This window comes from Physeter macrocephalus, chromosome 5, assembly GCF_002837175.3.
Source record: "Physeter macrocephalus isolate SW-GA chromosome 5, ASM283717v5, whole genome shotgun sequence".
NCBI lineage: Eukaryota > Metazoa > Chordata > Mammalia > Artiodactyla > Physeteridae > Physeter > Physeter macrocephalus.
In genome coordinates this window covers 88,603,073-88,618,109 of record NC_041218.1, presented here as the reverse complement: position 1 = coordinate 88,618,109, position 15,037 = coordinate 88,603,073, and the positions used below count along the sequence as shown (strand labels likewise).

At 41.2% G+C, this 15,037-nt stretch overlaps 1 protein-coding gene across 1 annotated transcript in view; it reads left to right on the top strand.

Annotated features, from left to right (window-relative positions):
• Positions 1 to 15,037, top strand: part of CCDC146 (coiled-coil domain containing 146) — a 144,605-nt gene that overhangs the window by 126,141 nt on the left and 3,427 nt on the right. The window contains exons 10-17 of the mRNA XM_007117298.4: positions 878 to 973; positions 1,597 to 1,767; positions 4,730 to 4,818; positions 4,909 to 5,073; positions 6,315 to 6,539; positions 8,107 to 8,335; positions 12,398 to 12,526; positions 13,062 to 13,199. Of these exons, the coding sequence (XP_007117360.2) occupies positions 878 to 973; positions 1,597 to 1,767; positions 4,730 to 4,818; positions 4,909 to 5,073; positions 6,315 to 6,539; positions 8,107 to 8,335; positions 12,398 to 12,526; positions 13,062 to 13,199 (1,242 nt within the window). The remainder of the gene's footprint in view (positions 1 to 877; positions 974 to 1,596; positions 1,768 to 4,729; positions 4,819 to 4,908; positions 5,074 to 6,314; positions 6,540 to 8,106; positions 8,336 to 12,397; positions 12,527 to 13,061; positions 13,200 to 15,037) is intronic.

Below are 15,037 nucleotides of genomic sequence, written 5' to 3'. Positions count from 1 at the left end.
TGCTCTCTTCTCCGTCATGAAGAATCTGATAAGCTCATTCCTAATAAGACAGCAAAGACTGATAGAATAAGATGTTGCCCTCTCTTCAAAGTACTTCAACAGAGGACAAAAGCACAAGCCAGTACAACTGAAATACAATGGTGGAGTTTCAAGTATTAACAAAAAAGTTAAGAGGTTTTTCTTCTGTGTAAGAACTTTCCAGGTACTCAAACTACTACATAAGAGTAGCCAACCAGTCTGTTATTAATAGTTCCAACTATTCTGTTAATAGTTCCTATTAACAGTTCCTAATTTGAAATCTATGGTGTTTCATAAATGAATTCAGATTTTATAAGTATAATAAATATCATTTGAATATGCATGTTTCCAAAGTGCTGAGTCATGAGTTAGAGAGGCAGTAAAATACAGTGTTAGGACCATGGGATCTAACTGCCTGGGTTTGCACGTACGTCACTGAGGCAAGGTGCTTAAATGTCTTTCTTCCTCATTTCCCTCATCTGTACAATTGGAGATAATATTACCTACCTCATGGGGTTATGTGAAGATTAAATAAGACCACACATATAAGCACTTAGAACTTTGCCTAACACATAGTCGTACTCTATAAATGTTAGCAACTGTTAGTAGGAAGAGTTTTTATTTCCAAATGAATGAGAAATAGAATATTTGCAGCTGGTGAATTACAGATTTTTGACAAGTCTTCATATTTTAGTTTACCATGACTTTATAAAGAATATTCAGCATAATAGGCAATTCCTTTAAGAGTAAGAATCATAATTTTCCTACCATTTGCAAAAGGTTGTGACAGGGTTGACTACATGACACTGAAGATTTCTTTCAATAGGTATAAATACCTATTTTAAACTATGATTTCCAGATTGAAGCTATCCCTAAAGATGATTCTACATTAATTGAGAGAAGGCGAGAGCTCCATAAGGAAGTTGAAGTGGCTAAGAGGAATTTCACCCAGCAGGTTAATATCAACTTTCACTTAAGCTTCTATCTAAGAATGATTAAAGCAAACTTGTGTTTTTAACTGTGTCCCATGAAACCTCATTAATAGGAGAGTCATCAAAGAGAATATGATCCTACTTAATGTGGGTCTGTTTCTTTATCTCGAAGTCCACTCCAAACCCATATTAAAATTTGGGGAAAAAAAAGAATGTGTTTTAACCAGCAAAAATTATACAGATTCATGAGATTTTAAAGTAAAAAGCTTACTGGTTAAAAATGAACAATAAGTGTTTTATTTCACTCACGTCTAATTTCAAATTTTGCTTACTCAAGCCACTGTCAAAGTGTTTTAAAACATGCTTTTAAATAAATAAATAAATAAATAAACCATGCTTTTATTTCTCTTCAAAAAATTACTTGAAAATACAGTCTGAATAAGAAAAAGCTCTACGTTAAACTTGTTATCATGTTTGCACATTCTTTTATAAGATAAAGAAAATACTTGGTGCTAAGGCAGCAGAGTTACTTTTTGTGTTTTAACAAAATAAACTCTACATAGAAAATTTAAAAAGTAGTCTGAGATACTGGCCTTAGTGTATTCTTTGAAATAAATGCATTATAATATTTGTGTTTTTTCAAAAGAAAATCCTATCAGAAGCTGAGTCTAAGTTAGTAGAACAGCAACTTGCTGAAGAAAACAAGCTTTTAAAGGAGCAAGAAAACATGCGAGAGCTGGTATTCAACCTTGTCCGTATGACTCAAATCAAAATTGATGAGAAAGAGCAAAAATCCAAGGATTTCCTGAAAGCTCAGGTAAATGCATTTTTGTAACCATCCACTAATTCCCACAGGAGTCCAGGGTAGCCTCCTTTTAATACAATGTTCATCAGAAAACTATGATTTTAAGCCTCCTTCAAGTTCAGTGACTATACAGCTTCCCTAAACAAAACTCAATCATGCACTGAAAAATATTCCAAGGATTCAACTGGCAACAGCTAACAATCTAAAGCGGAAAAGAACTAGGTCAATGACAACAAGCAGAGGATTTGAACAGAGGACAATTTCAGTAAGAATAAGGTGGGTGTCTTCAGGGAACACGGCTGACAGGCGCACAGGCGCAGGTGTCTGTGATTCACCATCATCTCACAGCCCATTGTGATTTGCCCAGAACAACTCAGAAGCCACAGCATTAGACCACTCTCCTTCCCAAGTTCATCAAGCCAGCATCATTTAAACCAATCCTAGGACAATTACCCTTAGTAACTGCTTCACCCCATGACTTTCCTGGGCTCCTGACAAAGTACCAGAGCTGACCCAGTGCAACAACCCCAAACAAAACCAACAAGGAAACCAATAGCAAAAACAACCCTCCAATCATGCTAGCTAAAACTCTAAAATTAGAATCATTTATTCCACATAAGGATTGGGTCCAGAAGTCCCCTGTTAAAAATGAATATGATATGACATGTTACTAAAAGAGAATATATGAATTTACCATGTGACCCAGATGTTGGCTCTTTCTGAGTGCAGCTTTGTCTAATTCTGAGCAAGCATTCACACAGGGTAGCATTTCTTCTTGTTTTCCAGAGAGAACTCACATCAAAGCATTCGTGAGCCATGAGGTTAAGTACAGATGTGAGAAAACTGGGGTGAAGATCTACATCACACAACCCACAGTAAACTATTCAAACTGCCCTTTAACTGTTTATTTCCCACCCACCCACCCAAAACATTTGAGAGAGAGAAACTAAAAGAAGTTTAGCATGGCTGGGGCATGGGAAGTTGGGGAAAAGGGTGTCCAATAGTGAGACCAGAGAGCAGGAAAGGTCAGGTGGTGAAGGTCACTTAATCCCTATTGAGCAGTTTGGACCCTGGTCCCAGAAGCTGAGGCAAAGCCCAGAAGAGTTCATGGGGTAGCTGCGTTTCAGTAAAGAGAGGAAAGGCAGTGGCCAGGGAGGAATGGGGGAAAGAAGGCTGCCTGAGGGAACAGGGTGGTGGAGGGGAGGAGGAACAGAAGCAAAACGAAGAGAGGAGAGGACAGAGGGTTACTTATTATGAGGAACATGGATCTGTTTTATGAACTAGACAATTTATTTTTTTCTTTGCGGTACGCGGGCCTCTCACTGCTGTGGCCTCTCCCGTTGCGGAGCGCAGGCTCCGGACGCGCAGGCTCAGCGGCCATGGCTCACGGGCCCAGCCGCTCCGCGGCACGTGGGATCTTCCCGGACCGGGGCACGAACCCGTGTCCCCTGCATCGGCAGGCGGACTCTCAGCCACTGCGCCACCAGGGAAGCCCGACAATTTTTTAATTAACCTCAAAAACTGATACATGTGTTATCTATGTGTGACTAATCTATGTCAGCCAAACCTCATTACTAAATGAGCTAATTCAGTTCTTTAATTTCTCTCAAAGATCAATTTTCTCTTGAAATATGGAAATCAATAAAGGAAAAATAGTTTTCCTTAAGTATTCTTAGCATTGGGAATTAGTCTGTTAAACATCGTCTGTAATAAACTATAATTTCCTTAAGACAACAGTCAATCTTATTTATTTTCACCTCTCATCCAGATCCCTAAGATAACAGGTGAAGGGGAAAAAAAAGTCAATGTTACTACTACCTCCAAGATGGAGTGGATGACACTACATTTTTTATCTCTTTAATTCTTCATACACGCAGTTACTTAAATAATATTAGTTTCTTCCTGACTCCCGTTCTCACTGAGAACATCATAAAATTGCTACATGTCAATCTTGGCTCTGACGCCTAATTTCTTTTGAATAACCATATACGTTTTGCTCTCGCGGTCCTTAAGAGAAGGCCAGCAGAAACTATTTCCTCTGGTTTCTACTAGCAAAATACTGTACTTCTTTGAATACGTTTCTCACCCTAGATAAAGGACCCAGCATCTTTGTATTTGAAGAAAGTAACTAGTGCATTTAACATTTGGTATATATTGAGCACTTTGGAAATATAACTGCCGTCTTTTAAAATATTCATGTGTAATCTGTTTTTCAGCTCCCTATGGGGCTGGTCTCAGCATGGCGCTTCACTGTGTAGGAAAACACACCCACCGTACAAAAAAATGGAAAAGCGCTTTAAAAGCATGGCTTCAGGGCTTCCCTGGTGGCGCAGTGGCTGAGAGTCCGCCTGCCGATGCGGGGGACACGGGTTCGTGCCCCGGTCCGGGAAGATCCCACATGCCGCGGAGCGGCTGGGCCCATGAGCCATGGCCCCTGAGCCTGTGCGTCCGGAGCCTGTGCTCCGCAACGGGAGAGACCACAACGGTGAGAGGCCCGCGTACCGCAAAAAAAAAAAAAAAAAAAAGCATGGCTTCAGTCTCACAAAATATCACAGAGCCTTCAACTCGTAACATTTATCAAAACTGACTCCAAGTCCCCTTCCCTCATCTATCTCCCACAGATTCCTCACTCACCCAGCCCGGCTGCGCTGTCCACAATCATTCCCCTGCTCTTCAAAAGTTTCCCGAACTTTTCCTCAAACCAACCTGGGCAGTCTCTTTTCTTTTCCTCCTCTCTCGATCTTTCTCTCCTTTAATTAACCTTCTGTCCTAGCCAATGTGATTCAGTTCAGCTGGCCAGGCAATTTTCATCCCCCTCCCCCTTTCCTCTTCCCCCCCCCATCTGCACGACCCAGCTAATGAAGATAGAACTGTCCTTAATGGACAGTAATGAGATGGGTTGAGGCTGCGAGTATCCATATGCTGTTGGTGGTAGACTATTTTTAAAATCTCACTATTAATTTCTATATTTCAGCAAAAATATACCAACATTGTTAGGGAGATCAAAGCAAAGGATCTTGAAATCCAGATACACAGGAAGAAAACACGAGAAATTCATCGGAGGTAAAAGAATTACATGAGGACTTATCTAGTTGGCTGGGGAAAAAAGACCTATTTATTTCACAAATTTCAAAAACACTTGTATTTTCACAGACTCAGAGAGTTTGCTAAACTGTATGACACTATTCGAAATGAAAGAAACAAATTCATTAACTTACTTCACAAAGCTCACCAGAAAGTCAATGAAATAAAAGAAAGGCATAAAATGTCATTAAATGAACTGGAAATTTTAAGAAATAGTGCAGTTACTCAAGAAAGGTAAGTGTTATAATAACTACTGTCCTTTCAAAAGTTTCTCTTCGGAGTCATAAAGCGATAAAATACCCTGGGGATGATGAAGTAGAAAATAAGTCTTTTACAAAACTAGAAAAGCCCTTGCTCACACACCCCGCTTTACAGCTGACACGGTAAGCATCTGAATGTGATTCCTTATGCTTCTGTTTGGGAGCCATATTTAAGTGGATGGAAGACTATACTCTGTAACTATGCTCACTTCATTTTAATTTACTCATCTAGAAATAAAAGCACAAATTTGACAGTTTGCATTTAATGTTAGAAGACAATCAAATGTTTATAAACCAGCATCCCATGATTGTAGGTGTGAAGCATCTAATGAGCTTATGTGAGGCAGTACGGTGGGGTGGTTAAGAGAGGGGGCTTTCTAGACCCAAATCCCAGCCCTACCACTTATTAGCTGTGTGATCTTGGGCAAGCTATGCTAGCTCTCTGGGCTCACTTTTTTTACCCATAGAAATAGTCCTTTATATAGGACTTTTTGTTATTAAATGAATTAATCCAATGGTTGTTTTTTTAAACTTTACTATTTACCGTGTGCCAAGATCTGGTAGACTCTTTCACCTGTATTTAGTTCCTGATCCACAGAGTCTATACAACCTGAACTTTTTCTGGTGGCCACTATTGCCCAGTTTCCTTTTATAAAGATATTACAAAACGGGCTCTTGTGTGTGGGGTAGTGGAGGGGGGTTGGGTGGGAGTAGAGGTGTGAGGGGATTGGTATGAAAAGGCAAACCTAACATCCTAATCAGTTTCTCATCCTACATGAAAGTAAAATATCATTTATAGAGGCCATGCGTTCATTCAGCATTTATTGTGATGCTATATTGAGTCAGGCACTACCTTAGGTCCAGTGGACATTGTCAGATATAACCACCTCCGCCCTCAAGATAGCAGAGTCTCCTGGGGATGACAGAGCAGTAAATGGATCACTTTAGTCTCCTGCTTTGATAAATCAGGGCAGCAGACGCTTGGGGCACAAAGGAAAGATGTCCTAATCCAGATAAGGGCAAATCGGAGACCTGGGAAATTACAGAAGTTCCTGAAGAGTATCATGTGATGAATATCATTACTACTATTGTCATTTCAAGGGACACACTAAATCAAGAGCTACCTGGATACTGCTTGTGTTTCAGAAGGCTTTATTGTTTTTAAAGAAACTAAAGGAAATTATAATCGTACCCATTTTCCCATTATTTTTAAAGAAAGCTGCAAAATTCTATGCTGAAGCATGCCAACAACATTACCATCAGAGAAAGCATGCAAAACGATGTGTGCAAAATGGTAGCAAAACTTCAGGAAATGAAAGAGAAGAAGGAAGCCCAGTTAAATAACACTGACAGACTTGCCAACATGATCACAATGATTGAAGAGGAGATGGTGCAGCTTCGCAAAAAATATGAAAAAGCCGTTCAGCGTCGAAATGAAAGGTAAAAACCAGGAACCTGATGGGAGAGCAAAGCACCCAGAGATCCGATTTAGAAATGTTGCACATTTTTCTCTAGACTTGACAGGGGATAGTGAGGGACATTTGGCACTCAGGTTTCATCAGCCTTTGCAGGGCGGGGAGGGGGCTGTGTGCTTTCCCTGAAAATAAACTCTGTCCTCGTAAGAAAGACAGGCAAGAGTAGGGTTTGGCAAGATGCTCGCTTAAGGATCAAAGTCCTTTACTAGGCTACCACTCAGGATCAGGATACCATCAAATTATTTCAGTATAATTGACATAAATAAGACTTTGGATCTTGTATTCACTTGGGGGACACGCTTATTCATTAAGCCATTCACCCAGTTCATTTTCTCAGCAAGTAAGTAAGACCCTCAGGAGTAGCATTATTTCTCCCAGCTATAATAATATTATTAATTGATTACTACTTAACAGTTTTCCCAAGTTGCTTGTGTTCTGAGAAATCTGGCGTGTGAGATTGTAGAGCCCTGTAGTAATCACATCAGGTATTAGATTTTTTTTCATCAAACCTTGATTGTGTGCTGTTCTGTGTAAGGCTGTGTTCTGTGTTAAGTGCTGGGCCCTGAAAGTACAAAAAGGTGGTAAAGCATCACACCTGGCTTCTGTTGTCAAGAGAACAATGAAGCTCATGAGATGAGCCAGTGAATGGCAAATGAAACAAAATATAGAGCTAAGATTAGCCAAATACACCCCTGTGCACACGTTTTGAGGGAGGAGAGAGAGAGAAAGAGCTAGAAGCAATTAAAGATGCACCCGGGGATAATGGATACGCTCCGTGTGGGGGAAGAACTTCAGGGTGTGACGAACACCACTTTTTCAAAGGGCTAGCAGGTGTTCTCTCTGGGGACATAAAAAAATTCCTCTTATTTGGCTCCTGGCACAAACCAAAGCATTTAGGCAGTGTGCTCCCAGGCCCTGGTCAGTTCTGGGGCTGGAATTAGAAAACTCTTCCTTTGTTTCTTCCCCATAGTCTCCTCACAAGGAGGGGTCTTTCCTCTGGCATGATTACAAAGCACTGTAATCATGGGGATTTGCCTGTTTATGAGGAAATGTACATCAGAAATATTTAACTTTAAAAGAGCCTAATGGTCCTGGCAAGTTAGATAGAGCCGAACAGCTGCCAGAAACACATTCCCTGGCCCCCTGCCTGGGTACTTCTGGCCAGCCCTCGGTTGGCAGGTCTGGCCCATGAAAAGGGTCTGCAGAAAATCAGACTCTGGGACCATGTTGTTCATGCGTGGGGAGTGACATTCTTTTCCACCCCAGGAGGACCACTGGGACTTGCAGAGATACTGTGGCCGGCCAACAACATGGTCAGCTCAGAGTCCAGATTCTACACAACCCTCTCTCTTCCATGCCCAGAAAAATTTAAAATGTGGAGTTTCACTAGAAAGCCAACAGTGAATATCTATTGTCTTCTGGAATCATGCAGTGTTGATGTGTATTTTGCACCCAAATCCAGAGAGAACCACAGTGACTAGTAAAAGTGGCCTCAACATCCCCTTAGCCTCTGCCTCTCAATTTGACCATAGTGGTGTTCAGCTGATAGAGCGGGAAGAGGAAGTGTGCATTTTTTATGAAAAAATCAATATCCAAGAGAAGATGAAGCTAAATGGAGAAATTGAAATACACGTCCTGGAAGAAAAGATCCAATTCCTGAAACTGAAGATTGCGGAGAAGCAAAGACAGATTCACGTGACCCGGAAATTGCTGCCAGCCAAGAGGGCTCTGGATGCTGATTTAGCAGTGCTCCAGATTCAGGTGGGAAAAGTGTTGATGACACACTTCCTGGGAACATTTGCTGCTTTTTTCTTTTTTTTTCTCCTTTATTGCTTTGTAGGTCACATAAGTTCTTACATGTAAATCAAGCCATGCTACTCCTGGTACCTACAAGAACTCTTGAGTTAAACGTCCTGTTTAAAAATGCCTTTGAACACTGCTCCAGGGTAGAATCTGTGCTTCAGGCATGTGAGCTACAGATTTGTCTTTTTTTCCCCCATGAAGCACTTTCTGCCTTTCTTGGAATTTAGACCTTCCCAAATCTCAGCTCTAACTCAGCTGCTTCAGAGCTCAAAACTTCAGTAAGCCAGGCTTTCACTACGGCCAGCATAACTGGTTTTTTTTTTTTGGTTTGTTTTTATTTTTATTCATAATTTTGTTTTTGATGCTTGCTGAAAAGATCCTGCAGACCATCTAGCTCTCTTATTTTTGATTCTCTTTGATATTCTAGAACCAAGATTGTTGTTTCTTATTAATGGACAATCACATATAATTATACTCCTTATTAACCCCTGTAGTTTCCCTGTAATTTAATAACTTGGCCTCTGACATGGCCTTTTTTAAAGTGGGATAAAGTCATAAAATGTAAACATAAAATAGCAAGTAAATAAATAAAACCATAAATATAAAGCCATTTTCTTCACATGTAATAATTATACTTTTTTCTTAATGAAAACAGAAGAAAAAATTAAACTAAACAATTCGTGGCCTGAACTTTTTTCCATTGACTCAATGTAGCAGAAATACATTTTAACCTATAACATGTTTTCTAAAATGTCAGGTTTAGGGACTTCCCTGGCAGTCCAGCCATTAAGACTCCACCTTTCAATGCAGGGGTGTGAGTTCGATCCCTGGTCCAGGAAATAAGATCCCACATGCCACGGGGTGCGGCCAAAAATGTTTAAAATAATAATAAAATGTCAGGTTTGCTTTCAGATTTTGTTCTGATTATAAAATTAAGACATACTCTGTTAATGAAGTTTTGAAAAAAATACAAAAATTTTAAAGAAAAAAATTCTATCCCCAACATATAATCACTATTAAAATTATCAGAAATCTGGACAAAATCCTTCTGGTCGTTTTCTAGGTTTACAAGTAAATGGTTTTCATTAGCTCATGCTATAGACGCAGTTTTGGGTCTTTTTTTTTTATATTTAATCATGTCATGGGATTCACAGGACTTTATGGAACTGAATGATGGTTCTACTTTCATATTTTATGGCATTTCAACGTGTAATATGCTATACAGATGACAGGATCTTTCATTTTGCACAAATATGGTAAGGTTTTGATTCCAGTGTTCGTTTCTTTAGCCATATGTTCTCCCATTCACTTCTTCAGTAAGTGTAGCCCTGACTTAGATGGATTGGCTGGAACATCCCCCAGGCCTCCCCCAGGTCTCCCACAAAGCCTCCCCAGGATTTCTGCAGCTCTGACTCCTGCTTCCAATTAGTGGTTCCTTTGGGGGATCTGCTCATCATCTTGACACACAGTGCCTGGGCCACTTCTGTGCCACTTCAGTGCAGACTCGGGACTGGTTCCTCCTTCCACCTACACCTACACAAGACCATTCATGCCAGGCCTGTGTCTGTGAACTGACTTTATTGAAGAATTGGGACACCAGGGTGATGGGGTACATTAAAGAAATGCAAAGAACTTCAAATTAAGTATCAGACAAGTATGCCTTCCCAAGCCACCACTGGGAACAGTCCCCCAGGTGTACTACCCCATGCAACGCCCTAGTCTAGTTCCATTTCACTGGCTTGTCTTTCCATCTTTCACCCCCCATCTCCCCTCCACAGCCTTACCGTCCAGACTGCGCCCCAGGCACCCCACGCTTGTCTCACTCCGTTTTACAGAATAATTCGGCTCTCTCCAGGTCTTTCCCGGAACACACTTTCGAGGCCATCTTCGCCCATGCTACATGATCAACATGCCCAGCTGAACAAAAAGACTTTAAATCCAGTAAGATCCATGACAGAAAAAATTCACTCTGTATTATGGAAGCATTTTACTTGTGTTAATTGCAAATTAATACTTCAATAGATTAAAATAGATAAAATTAGTTCTTCTTAAAAAATATACAGGGCTTCCCTGGTGGCGCAGTGGTTGAGGGCCCACCTGCTGATGCAGGGGACGCGGGTTCGTGCCCCGGTTCGGGAAGATTCCACATGCCGTGGAGCGGCTGGGCCCGTGAGCCATGGCCTCTGAGCCTGCGCGTCCGGAGCCTGTGCTCCGCAACGGGAGAGCCCACAACAGTGAGAGGCCCGCATACTGCAAAAAAAAAAAAAAAAAGTGTATATATATTTATATATATATATACTTAGCATTTATTATATAAAACCAGTAATCCGGTATAAAATATGAATTCAGTTTACCCAAGAGGAAAATACTATGCATTCAATGATAGTACGCCCTGCCTGGTGTGAGCATTTATCATTCTGACTGCATATGAATTGAAGCATAGGGACTCTGTGTTATCATCAGCTCCCTGTTCTACCAGAGTTAGTTCTAAGCTTAAGAACAGTGGAATAGAAAGTTTCGCATTAGTCTTCAGACTGCACCTAACTGTATACTCAGCACTAATCACATGGGCCCTTTGAAGGATACGGTGTGAAATTTCAAGCTTCAGGCAAGCTGTCTTTGTACCTTGCCATGTAGTGCCAGATCTCTCTCATATCCTGTTATTTGTTATAGCTACAGTGTTTTGTGGCTTTTTTGTGTGTGTGTTTTGTGTTTTTTTTTCAATCTTCCCCTTTTTTGTATCATTTTCAGAATTATCTTAAGGTTTGCTCTTTTTTTGGTTGCTTGGAAGTTTTTAATCGTCCAAGGATGATCATAAGTCACATTTTCCGGCAATATTTTACTTGTAATAATAGCCTGTTTTTAGGGCTCCTGGAAGTCATGTGAACTGTTTTAGGACACAAGAGCACTATTTTATATTGAAAAAGGATACAGTTTTTCCTCAAAGGCCCCTGGGGAATTAAGGTCAATCAAGGCACCACTTTGATAAGCAAGCACCATATATTTGTTCTTATCTAATTTCCTAATTAACAAAAGGAGACATTAAATGTTAATAACAAATACAACAAATACACATACATGGATACTTTAACTCCCTATTAAGGGCAATTAGTGTGGAGAGACAGGAAGAAAAGAAATATTCATGTCACCATTTGAAATTCTTTTTGTCGGGAGGAGGAGAATAAGTTTAAAAATTTAAAGTACTCTAAATATATTATCTCATTTAGTGGATCAATCCTATGAGTTTGGGACTTATTTTCCCATTTGATAGTTGAGGAAACTAAGGTTTAGAGAAGATAAATGATTTGCCTGAGATTATACAGATTTTCAGTAGAAAAGCTAAAAGTGATGACTTGGTTTTCACTGTGTTCTACATCTCTCCCTATAAAACAGCTAAGTGTGGCTGCCACTCCTGCTTGAGAATTCCTGTATTTCTTCATCCACCTCCAAAGTCTCATTGAGTCAACAAATATAGTTGATATATAAAACATTACACTGGGTGTTTACTAAAAAAGATACAAATAGTTCAGGCTATTCCTCACAGACTGTACACTGTGTTGACCTAGTAATTAAGAATTTTACTTTTCTTTGGGAAGCCATTAAGCCTATTGCCAGCAGAGGGTTTTAAACTGGAGTCTAGTATGTTGTGTACCTTGTATGCTGTGCTGTCTGCCTTGGCCCCTGTAACAACATGCAATAAAGAGGTCAAGTCTGTATAGTCAGAGCTCTGCAACCACACAGCATCCTGTGAGTGTAACACAAAATAGGAAGCAATAAAAGGACTGGTTGTAAAGTCAGGTTTTTTTTGATGACCCAGAAGTCACTGCCTTGCTTTGCAGAGTCAGTTAACAGGCATCTTCCTCCCTGTACCACACGTGAGTAGAAACATTGCTTAACCACAAGTCCCAGCTGATGGGGTGTTAAGAATTCCCTTCCACCTTTGCCTGGAAAGACCCTAAAGACCCTGGGCTATGTGACTTTAAGATTTACTGAGCAAAGTTACTGTTTCTTGTTTAATAGTTTTCACAGTGTACAGACAGAATAAAAGACCTGGAGAAACAGTTTATAAATCCTGAGGGTGAGAAGAGAACACGCTTCCTTCCAGGGAAAGATATGACCGAAGAAGAAATGATCAAAAAAATGGATGCGGTAAATGTCCTTTCTGAAAATAGCATCTATTAGCCCCTGTTGATCAGTGTCACAGATATCTGTGGTACAGTTTCATGTTATGCAGATTTATCCCTCATTATTCTAGTCACTAATATAGTCCTTTCATTGCAATCTAGTAACAAACCCTAAGCTTGACTTTAGATGCTTGCCAAAAAAGTTAAAACTTGAGTGCTTTCAAAATGCCCATCTCTGTCTCACAGTCCATAGGAGCAATTTTGGCATCTTGAATGGATTAATTTGTCTTCCTGATGGGAGCATGTCAGAGGAATGGCAACGTGGAGGCTAGAAGGAGCTGAGAGGGCCATTCTTTGCCATGGGGAGGAAGAAGTGCCACAGCTCTCGGGGGCGGGGGGTCAGGGGGTGAGGGGAAGTCTTGACTTTGTCCAGTTCATTAAGTCATTAATGTTCATTAATGAAGTCCCCCTTCATTAAGGGGGGGGGAATAGTGTTCTAATTAGGAAAGATTTTGACTTGCATGACTTTTTTTTCCTATTGAAATTCTTTTCGAACGTAGCTGGAACTACAGCTGGCCAAGAAGGAGGAGAAGTTGCTGGAGAAGGATTTCATCTATGAACAGGTCTCCCGGCTCACGGACAGGCTCTGCAGCAAAACGCAGGCCTGCAAGCAGGACACACTGCTCTTAGCCAAGAAGGTCTGCCCAGGTCCCCGCCTCCTCTTCTCTGCCCTTCCTCCTCTATCACCTTCCATTTTCCACAGACTGCTTCATTTACTGGGGGAAGCCCCGGAGAGATTAGGCTTTATGAATAAAGACAAAGAGTTAAAATTTAAAATGTAAAGATGACTCTTAGAGAGTTGTCCAAGATAAGTTTCAGTCTTGTTTCCTGAATGAATTCTCATTATAGTGGGAAATCCTAAACCTTTCAATGACATACTGTCATACAAGTTTCACTTAACAGGGTACCTATTCAAATATGACAGTCATTATCTTCATATTTCATGTGCCATGTTAATTCCTTTCTAGTTCCTTGTGAAGGGAGGGCCTCATTTATCCAGCGGTCTGCAAGGGAGCTGCCTGAATCCAGAAGTAGCCAGAAGCCAGCAATGGAAGGGGACCATTAAAGAGAACAGCAGTCACACAACTCCCTGGGGTGGAGCCCCCACCCAAGCCTCACTAGTGAGGAAAGGCCAGTAACATGGGGCTTCCTAATTCCATAAGCTTAAAATACCAGGGCTTCTGATCCAAAGCTACAGGGTCAGGCAGGGACTGCTAGAATCTATAGCAAGAGGAGCAGCCAGCAGGAGGGAGGCTGGTGATTCGGACGCAGCAGGACTTTGCACCATCAGGCATCAGAGGGTCTGCTGCCTGCTTGGCCCCTCCGGCCCCTTGGAGCATCCCTCTGTGACAGTCCAGGGTTTCTAGTCAGTCAGCAACAGTCACTGGAGCTGCTGAGTGCAAAAGGGAAAGGGACACATTGTCCACACCATGTAGTGTGGGGAGACAGTTCAGAAGACGCCATGAAAAATGGTGTCACCCACTGTGGGCTCCTGGGGGCAGTGACGGTTCCTTATTCTTAGTTTCCCCAATGCCTCGCATGTGCCAAACTCTATAGAAAAACGTTTGTTGAATAAGTTAACAGTCCTGCTTTAGAAACAGTTCTGGCACACTAAACTACTGTTAAATCTCAAGGCTTCTTGGCCATTTTTATTTGGCTTTACACTTCCACTAACAGACTGATGAGGCCAACAGCACTTGTGCAAATCTCAATTTACCTCATAAAATAAGAAATGTTAAGACTTCTTTAGGCTCATGAACGTTGCCTGAATTAGCATGTCCAAAGTTTCTTTAAATGTTGCCTTCCTTTATTTTGCAAAATGAATTTCCCTTTCTTTGGGGGAAGCTGGTTTTTGCTGAGGCCTGCTTGTCAAAGCTGATGGCAGAGTCCCTCCAGAAGTCAACCGTTAAGCCAGAGAAACACAAATGGGAGCTGCCGAGACCTGGTCTTCCTGGTCCACATGACCAGGAAGTTTCCAGCCATTACTGAGTCCTGTCCTCATGGTTTATCTCCCTTTCCGTTCCCCACATTCCATGCTCTCTACCTGGCTTTCTTCCTCCTCCATTGAAAATAATCTCCTTAGAGCAGGCAGAGCTGGAAGACAGAAAGACATTCAGATCCCAGATCTGTGACTTACCAACACTACCAAGGGACGTTGAGAAAGATACATAAATGGTCTTAAAACTCAGTTTCCTGATCTGTGAAATGGGTGTGCTATCAGCTAAAGTGGTGGCAAGCATCACACAGTCGAGCAGAAGTGGCCTGGCCCTTGCGGGTGTTCAGCAAGGTTGCACATCTCATCTCTCATCTCTCTTAGAGAGCTTATGGCTCCTCTTACAAGCTTCCCAAATGAACAGAAAATGGGAAATCTCAGCAAAGACTCAGAGAACCCAGAATAATACCATCCTTTTTTTTTTTTTTTTTTGATTTATGGAGAAGGGAGGTTGGTTAGTTATACACACCCTCAAGTGTGCAA